At 41.6% G+C, this 18169-nt stretch overlaps 1 protein-coding gene across 4 annotated transcripts in view; it reads right to left on the minus strand.

The window, feature by feature from the left end:
* Runx2 (RUNX family transcription factor 2) overlaps positions 1–18169 on the minus strand; it is a 178376-nt gene that overhangs the window by 22348 nt on the left and 137859 nt on the right. For all 4 annotated transcript variants that reach the window (XM_070023621.1, XM_070023619.1, XM_070023620.1 and 1 more), the window contains one exon: positions 8617–8778. In XM_070023621.1, coding sequence (XP_069879722.1) covers positions 8617–8778 — 162 coding nt within the window. The remainder of the gene's footprint in view (positions 1–8616; positions 8779–18169) is intronic.

An 18169-nucleotide genomic window follows, 5' to 3' on the forward strand; every position in this document is an offset into this window, starting at 1 on the left:
ATGGGAAGGTGAAGCACAGGGAAAACCAGCCGAAAGAAGGTAAGACTCCGTGAGAAGCTGTTCACAAGGGGGTTGTCAAAAACAGAACTTTTGCTTTCTTTTAGAAGAACAGTATTGCATCCAGCTTACAACTTAGCTAACATGATTTTCTCAGAAAAGCCTTTGACACTTTATTGCATGATGGCTGTAATCAATGTCAGACTCTGAATTAGAAATCAGAAATTCTATTTGGTTTCAAGCTGGACCTAAAGTATTTTTTGGCATTATTACTAACTGTTAGCAACAAGTTCTGGAAACAGATGCAGTCTTGATATGTGTTCTAAATATGAAACACATTGCAAAGAGACTTGAAGATAAAAATATATACTGTTTATGTATACTCTTACTGGGCTATTTCCTGTCCTTATCAGCAATGAAAGTTTCTCTTCTTTTTCCCTTTCTTTGTTGTTCCAGGTGAACAAAATCTATTTTCTTGACCCTCCCCCTTTTTCCTACATGCCCAGTTTCTTTTCCCTGTCTTCTTTCTCACTAATATTTACTTATTTCACTATGTATTACTAAGCACCTACTAACCATCGCTTGAATGACTCAAGAATATGTGAGACAAGAGTCACTGTTGTTAAAGAAGCTGATGAAAGAGAACAGCACGTAATCAAATTATCACAGTAAAGGAAGATGTATGCACAGGACAGGAGCAGATAGGAAAGAACGATACTCTAAGGGGCCAGGTGGTAATCTTAAGGAAACAAGATAGCCTCTGGTCACCAGTACAAAAAGGTGGGTCAGAGAGAAGTGGGAGGCAGCAGGCATGCCTCAGGAACACCAGGCAGATACAGAGCAGCCCCTTTACTTCAAGGAGTCAAGTATGCGGAGAAGTAGCTCAGAAAGCACAGGAATGACGTTTTTTAACTAGATCTGTTGTGAATGCTAGTTGATACAAACAGTCAACTAAAAGGTGGCTGTTTAGGGATTTGTCTATCACCAAAATTAAGAAAAATACTTTCACTAAGAAATAGACTAAAAGGTGGGTTCCGGCAGCTCACATCTGTAACCCTAGCTACTCAGCAGGCTGAGACCTCAGGATTGTGGTTCAAAGCCAGCCTGGGCAGGCAAGTCCATGAAACTCTTATCTCCAATTAACTACCAGAAAAATGGAAGTGGGACTGTGGCTCAAAGTGGTAGAGTGCTCGCCTTGAGCAAAATTGCTCAGGGACAGCGCCTAGGCCCTGAGTTCAAGCCCCTCTACCAGCAAAAAAGAGAGGAAAAAAATAAACTAAAGATAGGGAAAACTGTTTGGCCTACAGTTGCTGTAACAGAAATATTTCCCAAGGAAGAAATCCATGGAATGTTTCTAACAAGAAGTATCACTGACAAAGTCAATGAGAAATGAAAACATGGAGGGAGTGATATTTCTAGGGGCAAATTAGAGCATCCTCTAATTTTAAAAAAGTATTCTTACAGCAGAATCTACTTAATAGTAGAAAAATGTTATGCTAATCCATGAAAAGACAAAGAGGAAAATTAAAAACACCAGTCTGGAAAAGCTACGTACTATACTGTATGATTGAGAATATATGAGAGTCTGGAAAAGGAAAAGAAAAGGATAGACAAGATGTTCCACATGATGCTATAATGGTGGATACATGACATCATGCATTTAGCAAAACCCATGGAACTGTACACACAATATAAAAAGTGAACCCTAAGGTCAACTGTAGACTTTAATTGTTCAGCAGCAGATAATATTGTAAATGATGGCAGAAAATGGAGGCGAAAGGAAGGAGATAAAAACCCCATATTCTCTACTCAATTTTTCTGTAAACCTAAACTGCTCCAAAAGTTGAAGTATTAACCTAACAATGTATATATAAAACAGTACTTTTCTCCTCTTTTAAGGCTAATAATGCAACCTGCTTTAGATACTAGCATTTATTTGATTAAGCAAACTTCCTTTACTTGAAGACTTCGTCTTAAAAAATAGACTGTATGTTCCTTCTCCTAGAACCTCAGAAATCTCTGAAATTTTGCCCTCTGAATGGATAAATTTGTCATTTATTTACACTACAATTTATGTATGACTCTGAAACTAAAACTTGGATTTCCTCAAACTTCTCTACTCTCTTCTAAGAGGCCAGGAAGCCAGTGTACCATGAGGAAATCAATAAATACTCCAGTTTACATCTCTTCAAGGAAGGAGATGGTAGCAAATCTTTCAATAAAATGTAGAACCACACGTGGGTCTGTTATCTATGCATGCACATGGCTCTTTCCATTACAAAGCTTTTCTCTGTATGCATGAGGGCTATACGTGTGTCAGAAGTCCCCACACCAAAGAAACTCATAAGAACCATGTATAAAAGCAGATTTCACTTTGAGCTACAAGCAACTATAGCGAGTCATGCAACCAAAAGCTTGCTTAGCTTTGTGAACTTGGCCCACTACCTCCAACTGATCTAGGAGGAATGGAAAATACATTGTTGATCCTTAGAACCAGTAAATCAAGAGGTAGAGTAAACTGAGGTAGGTCCAAAAAGATTCTAATGGCATCTTCTCTGGTCAGAAGGTTAGGGAAAGCAAGATGAACTGGTACTTACAGAATGTGTCAACAATCCATTCAATCACAGTTGATATCATGGAGGATACTGAGGATATTCCATTGTAAACACAGCGCTTGCCTTTGTTTAGGGTCCATTAAATTTAATAACTTCCCTCTCTGTGGCTTTAAACAGAGAACTTCTTCAAAATAAGAGTGGCTCCTATTAAACTTAATTACTCGCCCATGGCTCCTGGGGCAGAGGTATGTTTACTGAACAGGTGGCTCTTAATAAAGTAGTGGGTCTGTAGTAAAACGTAGATGCTCTAGTATTTTTATTACAGCTGCTTTAACTTTCTGGCCTATTAGTATTAATTGCTCCAGTTTTCCTTTTAACCCTTCTTCAGGTATTGCTCCCTCCTGTGTGTTAAGAGCTGCTCTGCTAAACTAAATGCTCATATACTATCTGGCACCTTACCGAAGCTGCTGATTTCACAAACTTGAGTCAGGAGACTTAAAAGAGGCTGGGTTATATGGGGAGATATATATACATATATATATATATATAATATATGTATATATATAATATATAAAATGAACTATATCAAACACTACTGGGTTTGAAATTCCATGCAACAATCTTGCTGACAAACCTCAAATGATTCAATGGGTTTTTCCACTGGCACTTGTGAGATTTTGTGGCAGTGATAAAATAGTAAATACTAAAGTAACTTTCTGCATGAGAGTGAGGCCTATTCTGCTGACCGAAGAAGAGCTGAGCAGCTGAGAGTCATTAATGTGGAGGCATCGTCAACAGTCCTGTGTAGTGAGCTGATGGAGTGGAATTTTTTTTTATATTTAAATATTTTGAAAGAAGAAAGTTAAGGCTCTTTGCCTAAAACCATCAAAAAGGATTACAGTTCTGAATTCCTTCCTATGGGTGGGGGGACTCCTGCCAGGCATTTGGTGACTCCCACCTATAATTGGAGCTACTCAAGATGCTGATATATGAGGATCTTTGTTCAAAGCCAGCCCAGGAAGGAATGCCCATGAGACTCTTATCTTCATTTAACCAGTGGGGACAAAAAAAAAAAAAGGCCAGAAGCAAGTGGAACTGTGGCTCAAGTGATAAGGCTTTAGCCTTGAACAACAACACAAAAAGCTAAGGGACAGTGCTCAGGTCCCACAAATGCAAAGCAAAACCCCAGTGGCCTCTCCTGTGCCTGAGACTGCCAGCATCCCCTGTGTGTCTCCAGGAAGTCTTTGACATCTCCTGGAAACAGCAGAAAGATCTACATGATCAAGACCACAGAAGGGACCACCACCGCCATGCAATAAATCCCTCCCACTTCCCAGCATGGTCTGCCCCTTAGGTAACTCAAAGCTAGTTCCCTCAGATGGGAAGGATGATGGTTTCTCCATTAGAAAGAGCAAGAAGAGCTCCTATCTGACCCCCAAGTCCAGCATTCGCAATAAACCACTGTGCATCTTTCCAATAGCATGCGGATGGATGGGATTAAGAAAAGATGAGTGAGAATGACAGAAGGTGACACTGACTTGTGAGACTGAAACCCCTTTGTAAAACTACTTTAAAAAATTTTAAAGTACATTTGAAGGGCAGTGATCACTTACATAATACTTTTCAATGACCTTCAAAAGAGTAACTGTAACCTCTGTGTGAAGTCTCATGAGTACTTTAAACATTCACCATGTCATGGGAAGTGATATTATTTCAATTATAAAGACATATAGTGGTTTGAGGTAGCGAATAGCACACTATTCCTTGCTTTACCACACCTTGCTCTTTAACAGAATCACTGAGAAATAACTGGCTACTTCTGTACAGTGAATATTCTCTGGGAATCACACAAAATGATGGGAAATAATGTATGAAAATGACCTGATAAACAGCACATGAATAAGCCCTCACTTATCACTGTAAAGATGGTAGGGGAGGAGGAACAACCCTTACAGAGCTGCTTCTACACTTCTGCACAGGATGAGACTGATTCCTGATAAATAATTTTTATAATTTAAATGAATGTGATCCAAGCTCATTAACAAGGCAGGCAATTATACATTGTGCAGTTATAAAGCTCTAATTGCCATGGATGTTCTCACTATGATATTTAAGACTATCTATTTCCAGAGGGTTTCTATTTTACCTATGAACTTAGAAATATCCGTGCACTAAAATTAAGACTTTAACATTATCTTTTATCTTACTTTGTTTATACCTTTCTTCCAGAAAGGATTTTGAGGAAGACCACATGAACTGTACAATAGCATATTAAGTGTCGGCGTTATAGGTCAGTAAGTTCTAGAATTGTAAACACACTTGAAAAATTGCTCAGAGGAAAGGACGCTGATAAAGGAAGTTATAAAACAAGATCCTCTGAAAGTCTTCAAATAGATTCATAGATTCCTTGGTCTTTAGGATGACAACAAATTTCCTTAGAAACAAACCTCGCTAAGTGGACCATTCTAGTTGTTCCTGCGACCCCTACGGAGCAGAATACTATCACGCCTGGTTATGGTAATCACTCAATATTTTTCATTTTATGACATAACTGGGTAGCTATTTTTTCCTTAATCCTTTAATGTCTTTTCATGAATGGTTACCAACCTTAGTGGCCATTAGTTTTATAAATATAACTATAAATATTAGTCTTTTAGTTCTATAAATATTCATTTTTAAATGGCAAATACTGTCTACTGTGTTAAGTGCTTTGTGAATACCATAAGTGTACTGCCTCATTTAAATATTCCAAGCGATTTTTATTCTTAATATGTTCTGTGGTGACCCATTTTGTAATGCCAATAATCCCCTTTTCAAGTTTAAATCTATATTTATTTTATTCTAGTTCTCTTCCCAATTAAGCCACAGCTTGCCCACAAATATATGGGTTTATATTTCTCAAAAATTAACTTTGTAGTATCAGCTATGACTTATTTGGCACATATTGTGTGTCATGTCTGTGCTGAATAACTCTTCTCTCATTTAGTAATCTGTTTTTCTCCCTTGTCTTTCAGAGGTTGCACAGAGCGGTTTCCAGCCAGCATGTCAGTTTACGAGTGCAGTGCATACTGGCCAATGCACCCCTTCCATCATTCTCTCCTATCACTCCCAAAGCTGAACACCTTATATCCCCACGTCATCCTAAAGAATAAATATCTCCTGATTTGTATATTTAAAAGCTAAGTTTTAGGCAATTAAGCTTGCCTGATTAGTCAAACTAAGATTCAAACTTGGGTCTGAACCTCCAGTCATACTAGGTACATGGAAAACTTTGTCCTTTCTCAGCTGAAATCATGAGAATTCGGTTCTTTACACAGGGAGATGAGAATTGGCTTCTGCTCACAAAACATGAACTGTTCTCAAAAAGATCTAGAAAAGTGACACAGGAACTGCTTGGGTATGGTGATGGAGCTTACTATTTTAGCTGTCCTTGTTTCCAGCAAACAGTATTATCTGACACAAGGCATGATGAAGACTAGAGGTACAGCAATGGACTGAACCTAAAGGATCGAGTCACAAAAGCATCTAAAAAGGTGTTTTTAAATTCTCATGAGTGTGTCACTCGTAGAGGCTTCTAAATCATGGATAGCTTTAGCTAAACAGGAGAACGCTACTGAAACAGAACTGTGCAACCAGTCTCCTGGACCAAAAAGAGCCTGAGACCGGCTCTTCTCCGAGGTGGTTGTCAGGATGGGACCTAGAAGGATACAGATGTGCTCACTCCGCAGACAGCCAGGGCCCAGAGGGCTGGACGGCACGGCAGTGAGCAGACCCAGCTCCACAGTCAAGAGCAAGGCTGGGTAAAGCAGGGTTCCTCCAGTTCCCTGACAGTCCATCTACAATGTTCCTTCCTGTTTCCCTACGGGCTGACAAGAGGGATTTTCTGTTCTCTTCAGTGTTTATCCAGCACCTCCCACCTTGGCCCCACATTATTCGTTACCGGCAACAACTCCCAGCCGTGCCTGGCGAGGAGGAAAAAACTGGACTAAACTCGGTGTTAAACCAGTTTAAGGCAGGGGCGCATTCCTACCTTTGGCCAAGGACCAGTACAGGGCTGGAAAGGTACACAGTTTCTGCCCGCTCCTCCTCTCTATAGGAGGGGAGGTGTTAGGACGTTTGGCGGACCTGTTTTAAGGAATTCTCAACACAAACCTCCACAGACTCAACACAACCTGGCTGCGATGTGTGGCACGTGTACATGACAAACAGTAATAACTACTCGCTTAGTATCTTCTCAGTGTTAGTTTCAGTGGTTTCCCCGGTAAATACCCCAAGGAAAGGCTGTGAAGTGTCCCTAAAGCCAGTCACGCCCCCAGCTTTCTCCCTCTAGGACCTAGACATACCCAGTAGTGACAGAGAACAAAACATAGCCAAGTCTGCTTCAGCCTCAAGGAGACTCTAAACACGAGCAAGTGTGCACAATTCTGTCCTGTCCAAATGTCATTTCTGTCCCTCTCTAAAGTACAAGACCCGTGGCACAGAATACAAACTACCTTAAAACCACCAACCTTCCACCTTCAGCCGCACACTAAGCCTGTTCCTGCCTCCTCCTCTCCTGGGTCTCTGATGGATGCTAGCCTAAAGCAGATGCTGCGTCCAGTCAAAGAAGATGAAAAACATAAATTCCATCTTCCCCCACGGTTCCCAATAAATACCATGTGATTCATAAGCATAGCAATGGCAGTCATAAATGGGACGTGGTTACATAGTTTTCCAGAGAACCTTGCCATTCCCCCCCCACCACCACCCTCCAGCCCCCAGCCCCGGGCCTTTCCCTACTCACCCCCATGGCCGTCCATCTGCTGCAGAAAAGGTGGAGGCACTAGGAGCAGAGAGCCCTTTCCTGCTTACTTGCTCGAGAAGCAAAGCCTTCCCTCCTCCCAAGGTGAAAGAGACAAGAGTCTGAACTTAAGCAAAGCCTGCTGGTGGAGGTTCGTCAGTGAGGAAACTCAGCGGAGAGAGTAGCAGCTTCCAGCTTGGCAGAAAATGAGAGGGAGAGAAACAGAAACACAAAGAGAAAGACAGAAACGAAGAAAGGCATTAACCCGGCCAGGAGTCAAATAAGTGCCTGGGGCCCGATTGCTGAGAAGAGGCTGGGACAACACAAGGTGCAGAGGATGTGTGCCTCCGTGGGACTGACCTATCGTTTGCATGTTAGGAGAAACAGGGTGTTCCCAGGGCTCATACACGAGGCTGAGCCCCTTTCACACCTTTCTTGGCTGGTCAGTGTGTGAGATCCTGGACATTCTTCTGGGGGGGTCTTCATAATGAATGTTCCGTGCTAACAAAGGGGGCACACAGACTTCAACTGTGAGCCATAAATTTGAGAGTGTCTTTCAAGTAGAGGATTTGGGACTGCTGCGTGGCCATGCTGAGAGAGACCGTCTGGAGACGGCTGTTCAGGACCTATAGTGTCTCCTGTCGGGCCCTTCAAATGTCTACTTTCTACGAAGAATTCCAAGTGTACACGTGCTCTCTCTCTCTCTGCTTCTCTTTCCTCTCTCTTTCTCTCCGTCTCTCTCTGTCTCTGTATCTATCTATCTCTCTGTCTCTGTCTCTTTCTCTCTCCTCTCTTGTCCTCTCCCTGCTCTCCCTTTGGAACTAGCTAGTATGGACTCCTGGGATTTAAATAGGAATGGAGAGTGGTAGAATCAATTTGATTTATAATTTGATTTAGAGATAGATGTTAGGAAAAGAAAGGGACACACGCACAGGAAGGCCTAGCGTAAGACCCTCAGGAGAAGGCCCTAATTATGAAACAGGCCTCACCCCCTCCCCAAAAAATGGGACTCGGTTCAACAGGATACTAAGTGGGTGACACTAGGTATGATCTTAAGAAAAGTGTGCCATCTCGAGAAGACTTTCAAGCTCTTAACTCCAAACATTCACATGTGTGATAAACCCACATTTTGGAAGACCTACGTGTCTACTGGTCTACCCTGGCCCACATGCCTCTCCTAACACTGTGAGCACAACGAGGCAGGCTTGGCCCCTCCCTCTCTCCCACAGCCCCTGCCCCGACCCCTGCATGGATCTGGGCTGTTAGTTAAAGCTTGGTCTTTACCTGAGATCCGCCTGGGCACCTCGGTGATGGCAGGGAGCCCAGTGCCCCGCGTGGAGGAGAGCGGGGTGGTGGAGTGGATGGACGGAGACGTCATCTGGCTCAGGTAAGAGGGGTAAGTCTGGTCATAGGACCATGGTGGCGAAGACTGGGCCTGCCTGGGATCTGAGGAAAAAAATAATAAAAAGGATTTTTTTAAGTCTTTAGCAGCCACTGCAGCCTTAGAAACATGCCATCTAAAAGTTAGAAAGGACAAAAGAGGAAAATAAATTGAAAAACATTTCCGAAATGACTATTGCTCATCATCTCACTCCTTCATGTCTTGATGCAAAGAGCTCTCTAAGATTTCAAGTCTCAATAAATGCCACAAAAATGGACCATTGTGCCTAAAGAGGATCTGCTCTCTTATTACATGAACATACTTCTTTTTGAAAGCACATTTTACCTTTAAGTGGTAGTACAAGGGAGTCCCCACTCAACAAAGCCATTTGTGAACACCAGGTGTCTTGATCCCTATCAGCCCTTCTAGCATTCTCACCCACCCTTACTCTCCTCCCTTCCCTGGATTTTCTTAACTTTGGGGGATACATATTGAAATTAGTTTTTGCCAGTTAACAAAGCCATTTACAAATACAATGCATCTTGTCACATACATGTTTCTATTTGGCAAGTTTAAGAGTCATAGAAAACACTCTCCTTGGCTTGTTTTTGCAAGGGGAAATCAGGGTTATTTATTTATTTATTTTTGGTATTCTCTAAAACTCTCCCACTGAACGTTCTTTTACTTCTTTTATTCAATTAAAAGGTGGGAAGGTGGCTCAGTGGTAAGAGTGCTTGCCTTGCATGCATGGGGCCCTGGGTTTGATTCCTCAGCACCACATAAGCAGAAAAAAGCCAGAAGTGGCTCAAGTGGTAGAGTGCTAGCCTTGAGCTGAAGAGCTGAGGGACAGAGTCGTGGCCCAGAGTTCAGGCCCCACAACCGACAAAAAAAAAAAAAAAGTTGTTTGGAAATTTTAACCTGTAGAACTTGTAGCCTGTGCCTTTGACTGTCACATATCCAGAAGCTATCTTTCAGATGCACTTTGTGGTTTCTATTGCATGATTCCATGATGTGAGTGAGCCTGGTGCATCTCAGCTCCCACAGATTAATGAAATAGGACTTCCTGGCTGGGGGGGGGGGGGGAGGGGAGGGGGAGGGTCAAGGAACACAGGAGGGATGAGAATGGCGGGAGTGACTGGTGAGGTAAATGGAAAGGCGTGCAGGAGCTCCATCTCAGCCAGTGTTGTGAATGATGTGACTGATAACGGGAGGGGGAGGAAGCTGGGAGAATGACGGAAACGGAAGTAGTGACTCTGATCAAAACGCACTGTGCCCATAAATGGACGTGGTAAATGATAACCCTCCTATACAACCATTTGTAGATTTTTTAAACAGATTTTTAAAATAAATAAAATAGAAAATGATCTTTAAGAAAAGGACAAAATTTAATTTCCAAGTTAACTACCATTAAAAAAAAAAAAACCCTGAAAAGTTTGATAGCCATCCAGTTTCAATGTGCAGCACAGATGAATTTCTATCAGCAAGGAAAATCACACAAAACAAGAGAACAGGGAGACACTGTTAATCCTGTTGAAATGTTTTTAAAATGTCTCATGTTTGGAATGTGTCCTGCTGACACTATATCCCCATAATAATAAAAAATAATTATCAGAAAAGTAGTTAGAGGTAATCACTGATCATTAACTGTGTGTGTGGTGTGTGTGTGTGTGTGTGTGTGTGTGTGTGTGTGTGTGTGTGTGTGTGTGTGTGTGTGTGTGTGTGTGATCTCAGCTCTTACTTGGCTTTCTTACTCAGAGCTGCACTCTACCACTTGAGTTATGCCTGTAGAACAGCTTTTTTTCTGCTGGTGAATTGGCAATAAAGTCTCACAGCCTTTTCTACCCAAGCTGACTTCAAACCACAATCCTCCAGGTCTCAGCCTCCTGAGTAGCTAGGATTACAGGCATGAGCCACTGTCACCCAGCCTTTGATGTCTTTTGATGGATCTCTAAGGAGTTCCTTAGAGGTCGAAATGCAAGGCTAAGTGGATTTAAAAGGCCTTCAATCCACATAAGAAAAACAAATTGTAGATTTGCTATATGTTTCCAACACAGAAAAAGTATGTACTATTTAAAACTGTTTTGTTCTTACTTGAAGGCCAACCAAAACAAATTATAAACAAATTTCTCCTAGCACATGTATTTTACACTAACTTTAAAATTTCATGTTTATTTTTAAACTTCTAATAGACCAGACTGTTTCCAGGAGAGCTTGGCGTATTCACATATGCATGAAATCCTGAGGTTCAGAAGTAAAATCAGAGCTAGTTCTGAGAGTTAGTTCTCCTACTTCCAGTGTGACCTTGGTTTTATTACTCAGCCACATAGAGCATCAGTTTACCCATCTTTAAAAGGGTAATGTCTATATGATAGGGATGTGAGATTACCGGAAGAAAGCACACAAGACATCCCAGAAAGTACTGATTATCCTTAAAAAAAATCTTTTGATAACACTGAGACATTGGAATATTTAAAACAAATCTAAACTGGGATGAATATGTTAGGAATAGACGTAAAATTACTGCACCTCCTATCACTCTTTGAAAAAAACACTTATTTTTCAAATATTATTTTTGTGCTGGGTGTGGTGGTACAGGGGTGTACTGCCCAGCTATGAAGGAGGCAGAGACACCAGGAACATAGGTTTGAGACCAGCCTGTGTACTAGTAGTGGTGAGACTCCCAAAACAAAATACCAAAGGGCTTGTGGGCTCAGTTCAAAGGCAAGAGCCTGCCTACGTTGCAAGAGGCCCAGTGTTAAATAGCCAACATTGGGAAGTAAAAACCACTAAATGCATTTGAATAATTTATCTTTAAAAAATAAAAATGAGCATATTAAAATACGATGTGGATTTTTTTCCTGTGGTGATTCCTCTTGTACAGTCACTGGTTTTTCTACACAGTTCAAATAGTTGTGTTTCAACTATTTCACGCTGATGTGTTCAATTTAGAAATAATTTTATTTAAAGGCTGAATGGTGTGCATGCATTTCCTTGAGTGGGAATACTAAAGAGAATCTGGATATTGATCTGATATTCACTAACATCAACAGAGACAGAGGGGGGAAAGAAGGAACATTTACCTGGGTTTGAAAGTGCAGTACTGCAAATGATTCACATAAGTTTTTTCCTTCAGAAACCTAAAGGACACTTGATCATTAAAAGCAGTGAATTCAACCGCCTTCCCTCAGCCCACTGTATGCATCTGTGCAATTACCACAGCAAATCTTGCCCTTTGTACTATTAATGTATGCTAATAAAAAATAATGTTCTTCTAAAAAGGTAACAAACATCTGTGTTTTACAACTCTCAAAGCAGACACTGTGATACCTTTGCTGAGGACGCACTTCCTGCCTTACTTATGAAAGTACTTCCCTACTCAGAAAAAAAAAGTGGCAAGTGGTCTTCACTCCTCATAGCACAGGAAAGCAACTGCCTGAAGGGGAGGGCTCCTCTCGAGCAGCATTTCCAAAAGATCAAAAGGACAAGAACCATATAGCTAAAGGAGTTGGGTATAAAAGGCCAAACTCTGACGTTCTACTTTAACATCCCCATCCAACATCTTGAACAAGTAGTTTAAGCGGTATATGTTTGTGTATGTTGTCTATAGACAGGGCCTTCTTCCTAAAACTAGGGGGCGAGGGGAGGGAAAGAGTACAAAGAAATGTAAAGAATGACTGAAATACTCAGTTAACTTATATTGATCTCAAAGGATTAAGAGTCCATACTGAGACAGCCTTCCAGTTATCCTTTCTCCAAGAGGCCACCCAGTATATATGGGAAATCAACTGGTCTCCTCATGAGAGGATCTGAGCAGGAGGCTCAGCTCTGAGATTTGCAAGCCTATAGCTAAGTTCACTAGCTTTCTAAGTCTGTCTCCAGTTCCCCTTCTAGAATATAAGACAGTGGTACATGGTAAAGTGAATGTAGCCATGCATATCAACTGGGAAGACTAATCTGAGCTAGACTCCTAGCTCCCTGCTATACTAAACAATTCACTAAAACTTGTGGGCACCCAGTGGCTAATCTGTAAAATGACAGTAATCTTATTTCAGGTTTTTAAAAAAATCATTATTACCTGAGCATATCTGATAGGTCATCTGGCACTCTCAACATCTATAAAGCAATTAGGTACAGGGATCTATGGAAAATGAGTTCCATAAAAACTTCTGTTGTGTTCTTTTGGAACAAGTAGATGAGGGGATACATGAAAAAGCATTTTGAGGTGTGTAAAGTTTTATAATAAAACTATTACTATGTTTGTAAGGCTCCATGTGGCAGAAGCTCTGCCATATGACATTGGATGTCTTTCTCAATGTGGCTGAGAGAGTTAGATCCTCCGAATGAAAAACCAGATATTGTATAGTGAATGAAAATTCAGCATCATTATTCAGGAAAGTAAAACTCTGACTCTATATTATTTGGGCGGCTGGATTCACTTAATTACTCTTATCCATGACCAGATTCAGTGTCGCTCAGTATAAGGCCTTGCACATAGTAGGTACTCAATCAATCACTATTGAATGAGCCTCCAACATGGTTTGGGTGAATTACGGAATAATAAAATGAGGTTGCAGTGGATCATTCTTCAGTTTCCTCTTAGGCTATAAAAGAATTCTACCAGTAAGGTTTTAAGTTTTATGTACACTTCCTGACTACCAAGATATGTAGTAAAGCAGTCTATTGAAAGATGGTTTTGCTTTCAGTGAGGCCTTCCCTGAAGAGATCCAAGATAGAAAAAACAACTTTTCACTACATCTAGGTGAAAAGTTCTTCCTTTGTTGTTGGTGGTGGGTTTTTTTTTTTTAAGTCCCTCGGAAGACATATCATATCCAATCAATCTCTTTCAAAGTCACTGGTCTAAGAGTCTATGATGATGACATTCTGAGAGAGAGGAATTACTAAAGAAAAACCAAATACAAGAATTTCCTATGGGATTCACTAGATTTGGAATAAGTAATTTTAAAGAGGAGTAACTCAGTAATTTTTTTTATAAAAAAAGGTAATGTTCTGCAATCACCCCAACATCCCAGGCCTTCTCTAATTCTCTTGGAATGAGTCATAATCCAACCTCCACCCTTTCTGGACTATATGGCAGAAATAATTACACCAGCCTGCCTAAACATCAAGTTTCCTCATCTGCAAAATGGGGAGAAATAAGAAAACTAGCTTCATAAGGTTGCTATAAAGATTGAGATGGTGAGATGAAAGAGTTTAACACATGGAAAGACCCATTACATTCGCCATAATTAGAACCTCTTTCTGCACTGAACCTCCCACTTTGTATTTGCTTTCATTCTGCTCTTTGAGCTTAGACTTCCTGGAGCCAGTCCTCAATCTCATCTTCTAGCAGAAAACAAGTTTCAGAAAACAGTTTGTAGGCTCACAGATTAGAGATTAAATCTGTTAGTCATGGAGTTACCCTGTATGATCTTTTAACCTTGATACTGTTTCTTCTTGATTTTGATTTCTCCCTGGAAGAAGAAACCTGTTAAGTGTATTTTCAAATAACTTTTCAATCTTTCAGTAGGGAAAAATGGCTACAAATATTTCAGCTTCCTTAGTCATGAAGAAAATAAAATCCGATCATAAGTATATACTTATGGCATGTTTGTGTTTTTTTTTATGAATGCGTAGAGTGGAGGAAAGTCACCTTCACCTGATCGCCTGAACCATTTCTGAATTCCTGCTTCCTGAAGGAACCTGAAACCTCCAAGAGTCACTCTGAATGTGAATGAGTCAGAGCAGGTGACAGATGACTCCTAGTTGTCACCAATCAGTCCCAAAGTCACTAGTGGGGTAAATAAAAAGCCCAGCTCTGAAACAAACCTACCAATTAACCATGAACCAACAGGAAACTGTTCTCCTCTCAACTTCAGGTCTCACAGAACAGGTAAAATCCCTCCCTTCACTCAGCCCCAGCCAGAGGGACAATAATGCTATGTGTGGGTCTGCAGAAACATAAAAAGTACCACATGGTATCACTCCAACACAAGAAAAAATAGCCTTGCTTTTTAGGTCTCAAAGGACAGCAGCATTGGGCACGGCCTTGAGTTTCTGTCCTGCGTGACCCAAAGCCTAAAACCACTTACGAGGTTTTAGAAGGTAACATTATTTTACAGGGAAGGCCAAAAGAAACAAAACTGTCTTTGAATTTTTCATATTGTCACGGTATAAAAATGTCAAAAATTGTCATTCATATTTTTTAACACAGGAACCATCAGGAAGAGTACCTATATCTTTTCCTACATTATAAACATTTTATGTATATGGTTTGGCTATGACAGCTTCAAAATAAATCCTTCAGTGTTGCAGTGCTTGTACGCAGAGTTCTGAGTGCTTAGAAAGCCTGAAATATTAAACATCCTAAAAGCCTTTAAATGCGGCTCCTCTACTTCTCCATAAACTTCTTTCCTGCCACCTAAAATTGTGTGTGCTTTTTTTTTTTCTTAAGAGGAGAAAGGAAATCGAATTTGACCCGTAACATAAACTTGAGAGAGAGAAATCAGGTCTTTCCTATATAATGGGCTTGCTGCACTTACAGGCAGGATGTGATTAATCAAAATGACTACGAAGGAGAGGACAGCACAGCCGAGAACCTCAGCTGCTCCTGGAAATCCCGAGGATGAAACAGGAGAAAACAGTCCCCAGTGAGTGCCATGAAAGCCAACTAAAGAAGGCCACCAGGCACACATGGTCAAGCTGCTTATCGCATGCCCGGGCTGGGCCACTGCACATTTCAGAAGCAACTTTAGTTTCCTGTGTGAGAGCAGACCAAACCTCACTGCGAGTGGCTCAGCTTCCGTGTGTGTGCTTTGTCCAAGGTAGAAACCACTGAAAGCCAGAAGAAGGAACCAGATATCCAACATAGCCAAGCCTTTCAGCGCGTGTGCAGAAAAAGGCAACGTCGATCACCAGCATGTATCTGTATCTGTGAAAAGGCTCCAGCGTGAGAAATAAACCATGGAGCACCAGTGTGCTTCTTTTTTTTTTTTTTCTTCAGTCCTCTTTCTAGTGTAGTGTTCCCTCAGCTCAGACTTCGTGGAGAGTACTTGTCTCTGCTTTCAACTCTAAACCCCAAACCAGAGCAGTAGAGAAGGGCAGCCTTGCTAAAAGTGCTCAGAAATACTGTCTCATTTATGAGGCAAAAGGGGGGCAGTCATTTATGACAATCTGGGGACATGAGGAAAGCAGACTGTCTCTGCTGAGCTGGACTGTAGCTTCCAAAGTTCAGTCATCAACATGGGGGTGTGAGGGCAGCCATACACTTCCCGAAATGACATATAAAGAGCCTCCAAGATGGGCACTGGTGGCTCACGTTTGTAATCCTAGCCACTCAGGAGGTTGAGAGCTGAGGACCCTGGTTTGAAGTCAACCAAAGTCTGAGCCACTCTTATCTCCAATTAACCAACAGAAACACAGAACGTAGCGTTGTGCCTCCAGTGACAGAGTGAAAAAGCTAAAAGACAGTGCCCTGGCCCTGGGTTCAATCCCCAGTACTGCCCCCTCCAAAAAAAGAGTCTCCCTACTTTCAGTGACTGCAAAAACAAATTTCATGTCTGTATGTATGCCTGAACTGCAAAGACCTGGGGTCACACTAAGACACAAAAGAGGAGGGAAGAGAGGCTAAGAGAAAGGGGCCAAGGAGAAAACTGGCTACAGGAAAACGCACAGCATTCTTTCCTGGCTGAGCCAGTGCATTCAGAAGACAGAGCATTCCATGATGCAGAGCAGTAGCATTTCATAAAAAGCCCAGGAAACCCAGAGCTCAGTGCATCTGCCGTGACTACGTGCTGTATGGAGGATCTGGAGTACCGTGAGAGACCCCATAGTCCTACCCCTCATCCTCCCCCCTTCTTCCCTCATTAGCACTCACCTCAGGCTATGAAAACCTCAACTATTTCTTGACATAACTGAGGTATTTAAAATGAAAAGTATAAAGAGGTGACTAGTTTAGAACTGTGCCTCTTGACTATACCAGGGCCAAATATAGCCAATAATCATAAGGCAAAAGAGCAGACCTGCCTTTGCCTGTCCTATTTTAATCATACCATTGTCATCTATAATACAAATATATTCACATCATACATATGTACATACACAGATTCTAATTTCAAAAACAACCTACACTAAACACTCAAGGTTACATTCTATGTCTTCTCTAAGATCCCTTTTAGCCAGACTGGATTTAAGAATGAGCTTGCCATACTTGCTTGTGGATCTCCTTCCTAATGCTTAACACGGTCCTTTCCTGAATAGCTTCCTCTGCGCATTGGAAGAGCCTGGACAGGAGACTGTGGCACAAATTGTATAGCTGAGTTTCAGTAACTGACCTCTGAGCATCAATGTAAAGTAAAAATGGATGCATCATGGCTAAGCCAACTTCCAGTCATAAAATGCCACGATGATACCTACTCAGGAAAGTGAGCCTCCTTCACTTAGTCCTTTCTGGAAGTAGCAGGTGAGTCAGAGGTAAGGCAGGAGGTAAGTCATTAAAGACATGCCAGACTCACTCAGGGTGGCGGGGACAGGAGCAGGTGAGTGCTTACACAGCTTGGCGCCTTCCATCATACAATAGTGGCTCTTTTTAGCCAGAACAGACCCAAAAGTAAGATTCTGACTTCCCTTCCTGTCCCCGCCAGACCTTTCCCTAAGGACTAAGGTGCCTACCAGAATTACTTAGCTGACTCACAGAGCTTTAAACTGAAATATGGGCAAGGAGCAGCAAGCTGTGTGGAGACCAGGCCTGGCCACAGGCATGTGCAGGTGCCGTGCAAACAATGTGAGAAGAGGAACACAGTGACTCTCAGGAGATACTAGCAAGGAAGAGATGGAGTGATGGCAAGTACAGCCTATTATACCCTCTAACAAAGGTGAAGTCACATTGTAGAGACAAGGAGATGAGAAGCATCTTTGAAATATCACCAACTCTGAGCTACATGAGACTCGCCACTGTCTTACAGAGAAGGAGAGGCCATTCTTGTTCAAAAGGAAAATGTAAGAGAACAAGCAAGATGTGCCACCGTTGCGGCACTTAAGCTGGCCTCGGCGTTGGCACATCCTCATCCTCACTGGTAAAATCAGTCGAAGGAAGAGAACAAGATACCAATCCATGGGTTGGACCAGAACTTAAAACTATAACTGGGCTGGCCAAAGGGCATGATGGTTCAAATAATAATTCCAACATCACTGTAGTCCATTCAAGTTTAAGTGAAGCTAGTATTCAACGCCCAAAGAGCCAAATACAGGAGCCCAGGCGTTACACAAGGTCTCCAGGCATTGGCAATACCTATTGGTGCATAGATAATAGTACCCAGGGCTCTAGAGATTATCCCCCAGTCATTCATTTATTCCTTCACTATGTGAATCCACTCTGGAATTGTGTCAGACACAAGGAATGTTAGTGATGAATAAAGACAGACCTAATGCCTGCACCCTAGGGTTTGGACGAGCATGAAT

The sequence above is a fragment of the Dipodomys merriami genome, unplaced genomic scaffold (genome assembly GCF_024711535.1).
Source record: "Dipodomys merriami isolate MVZ:Mamm:240054 unplaced genomic scaffold, mDipMer1.0.p SCAF_16, whole genome shotgun sequence".
NCBI lineage: Eukaryota > Metazoa > Chordata > Mammalia > Rodentia > Heteromyidae > Dipodomys > Dipodomys merriami.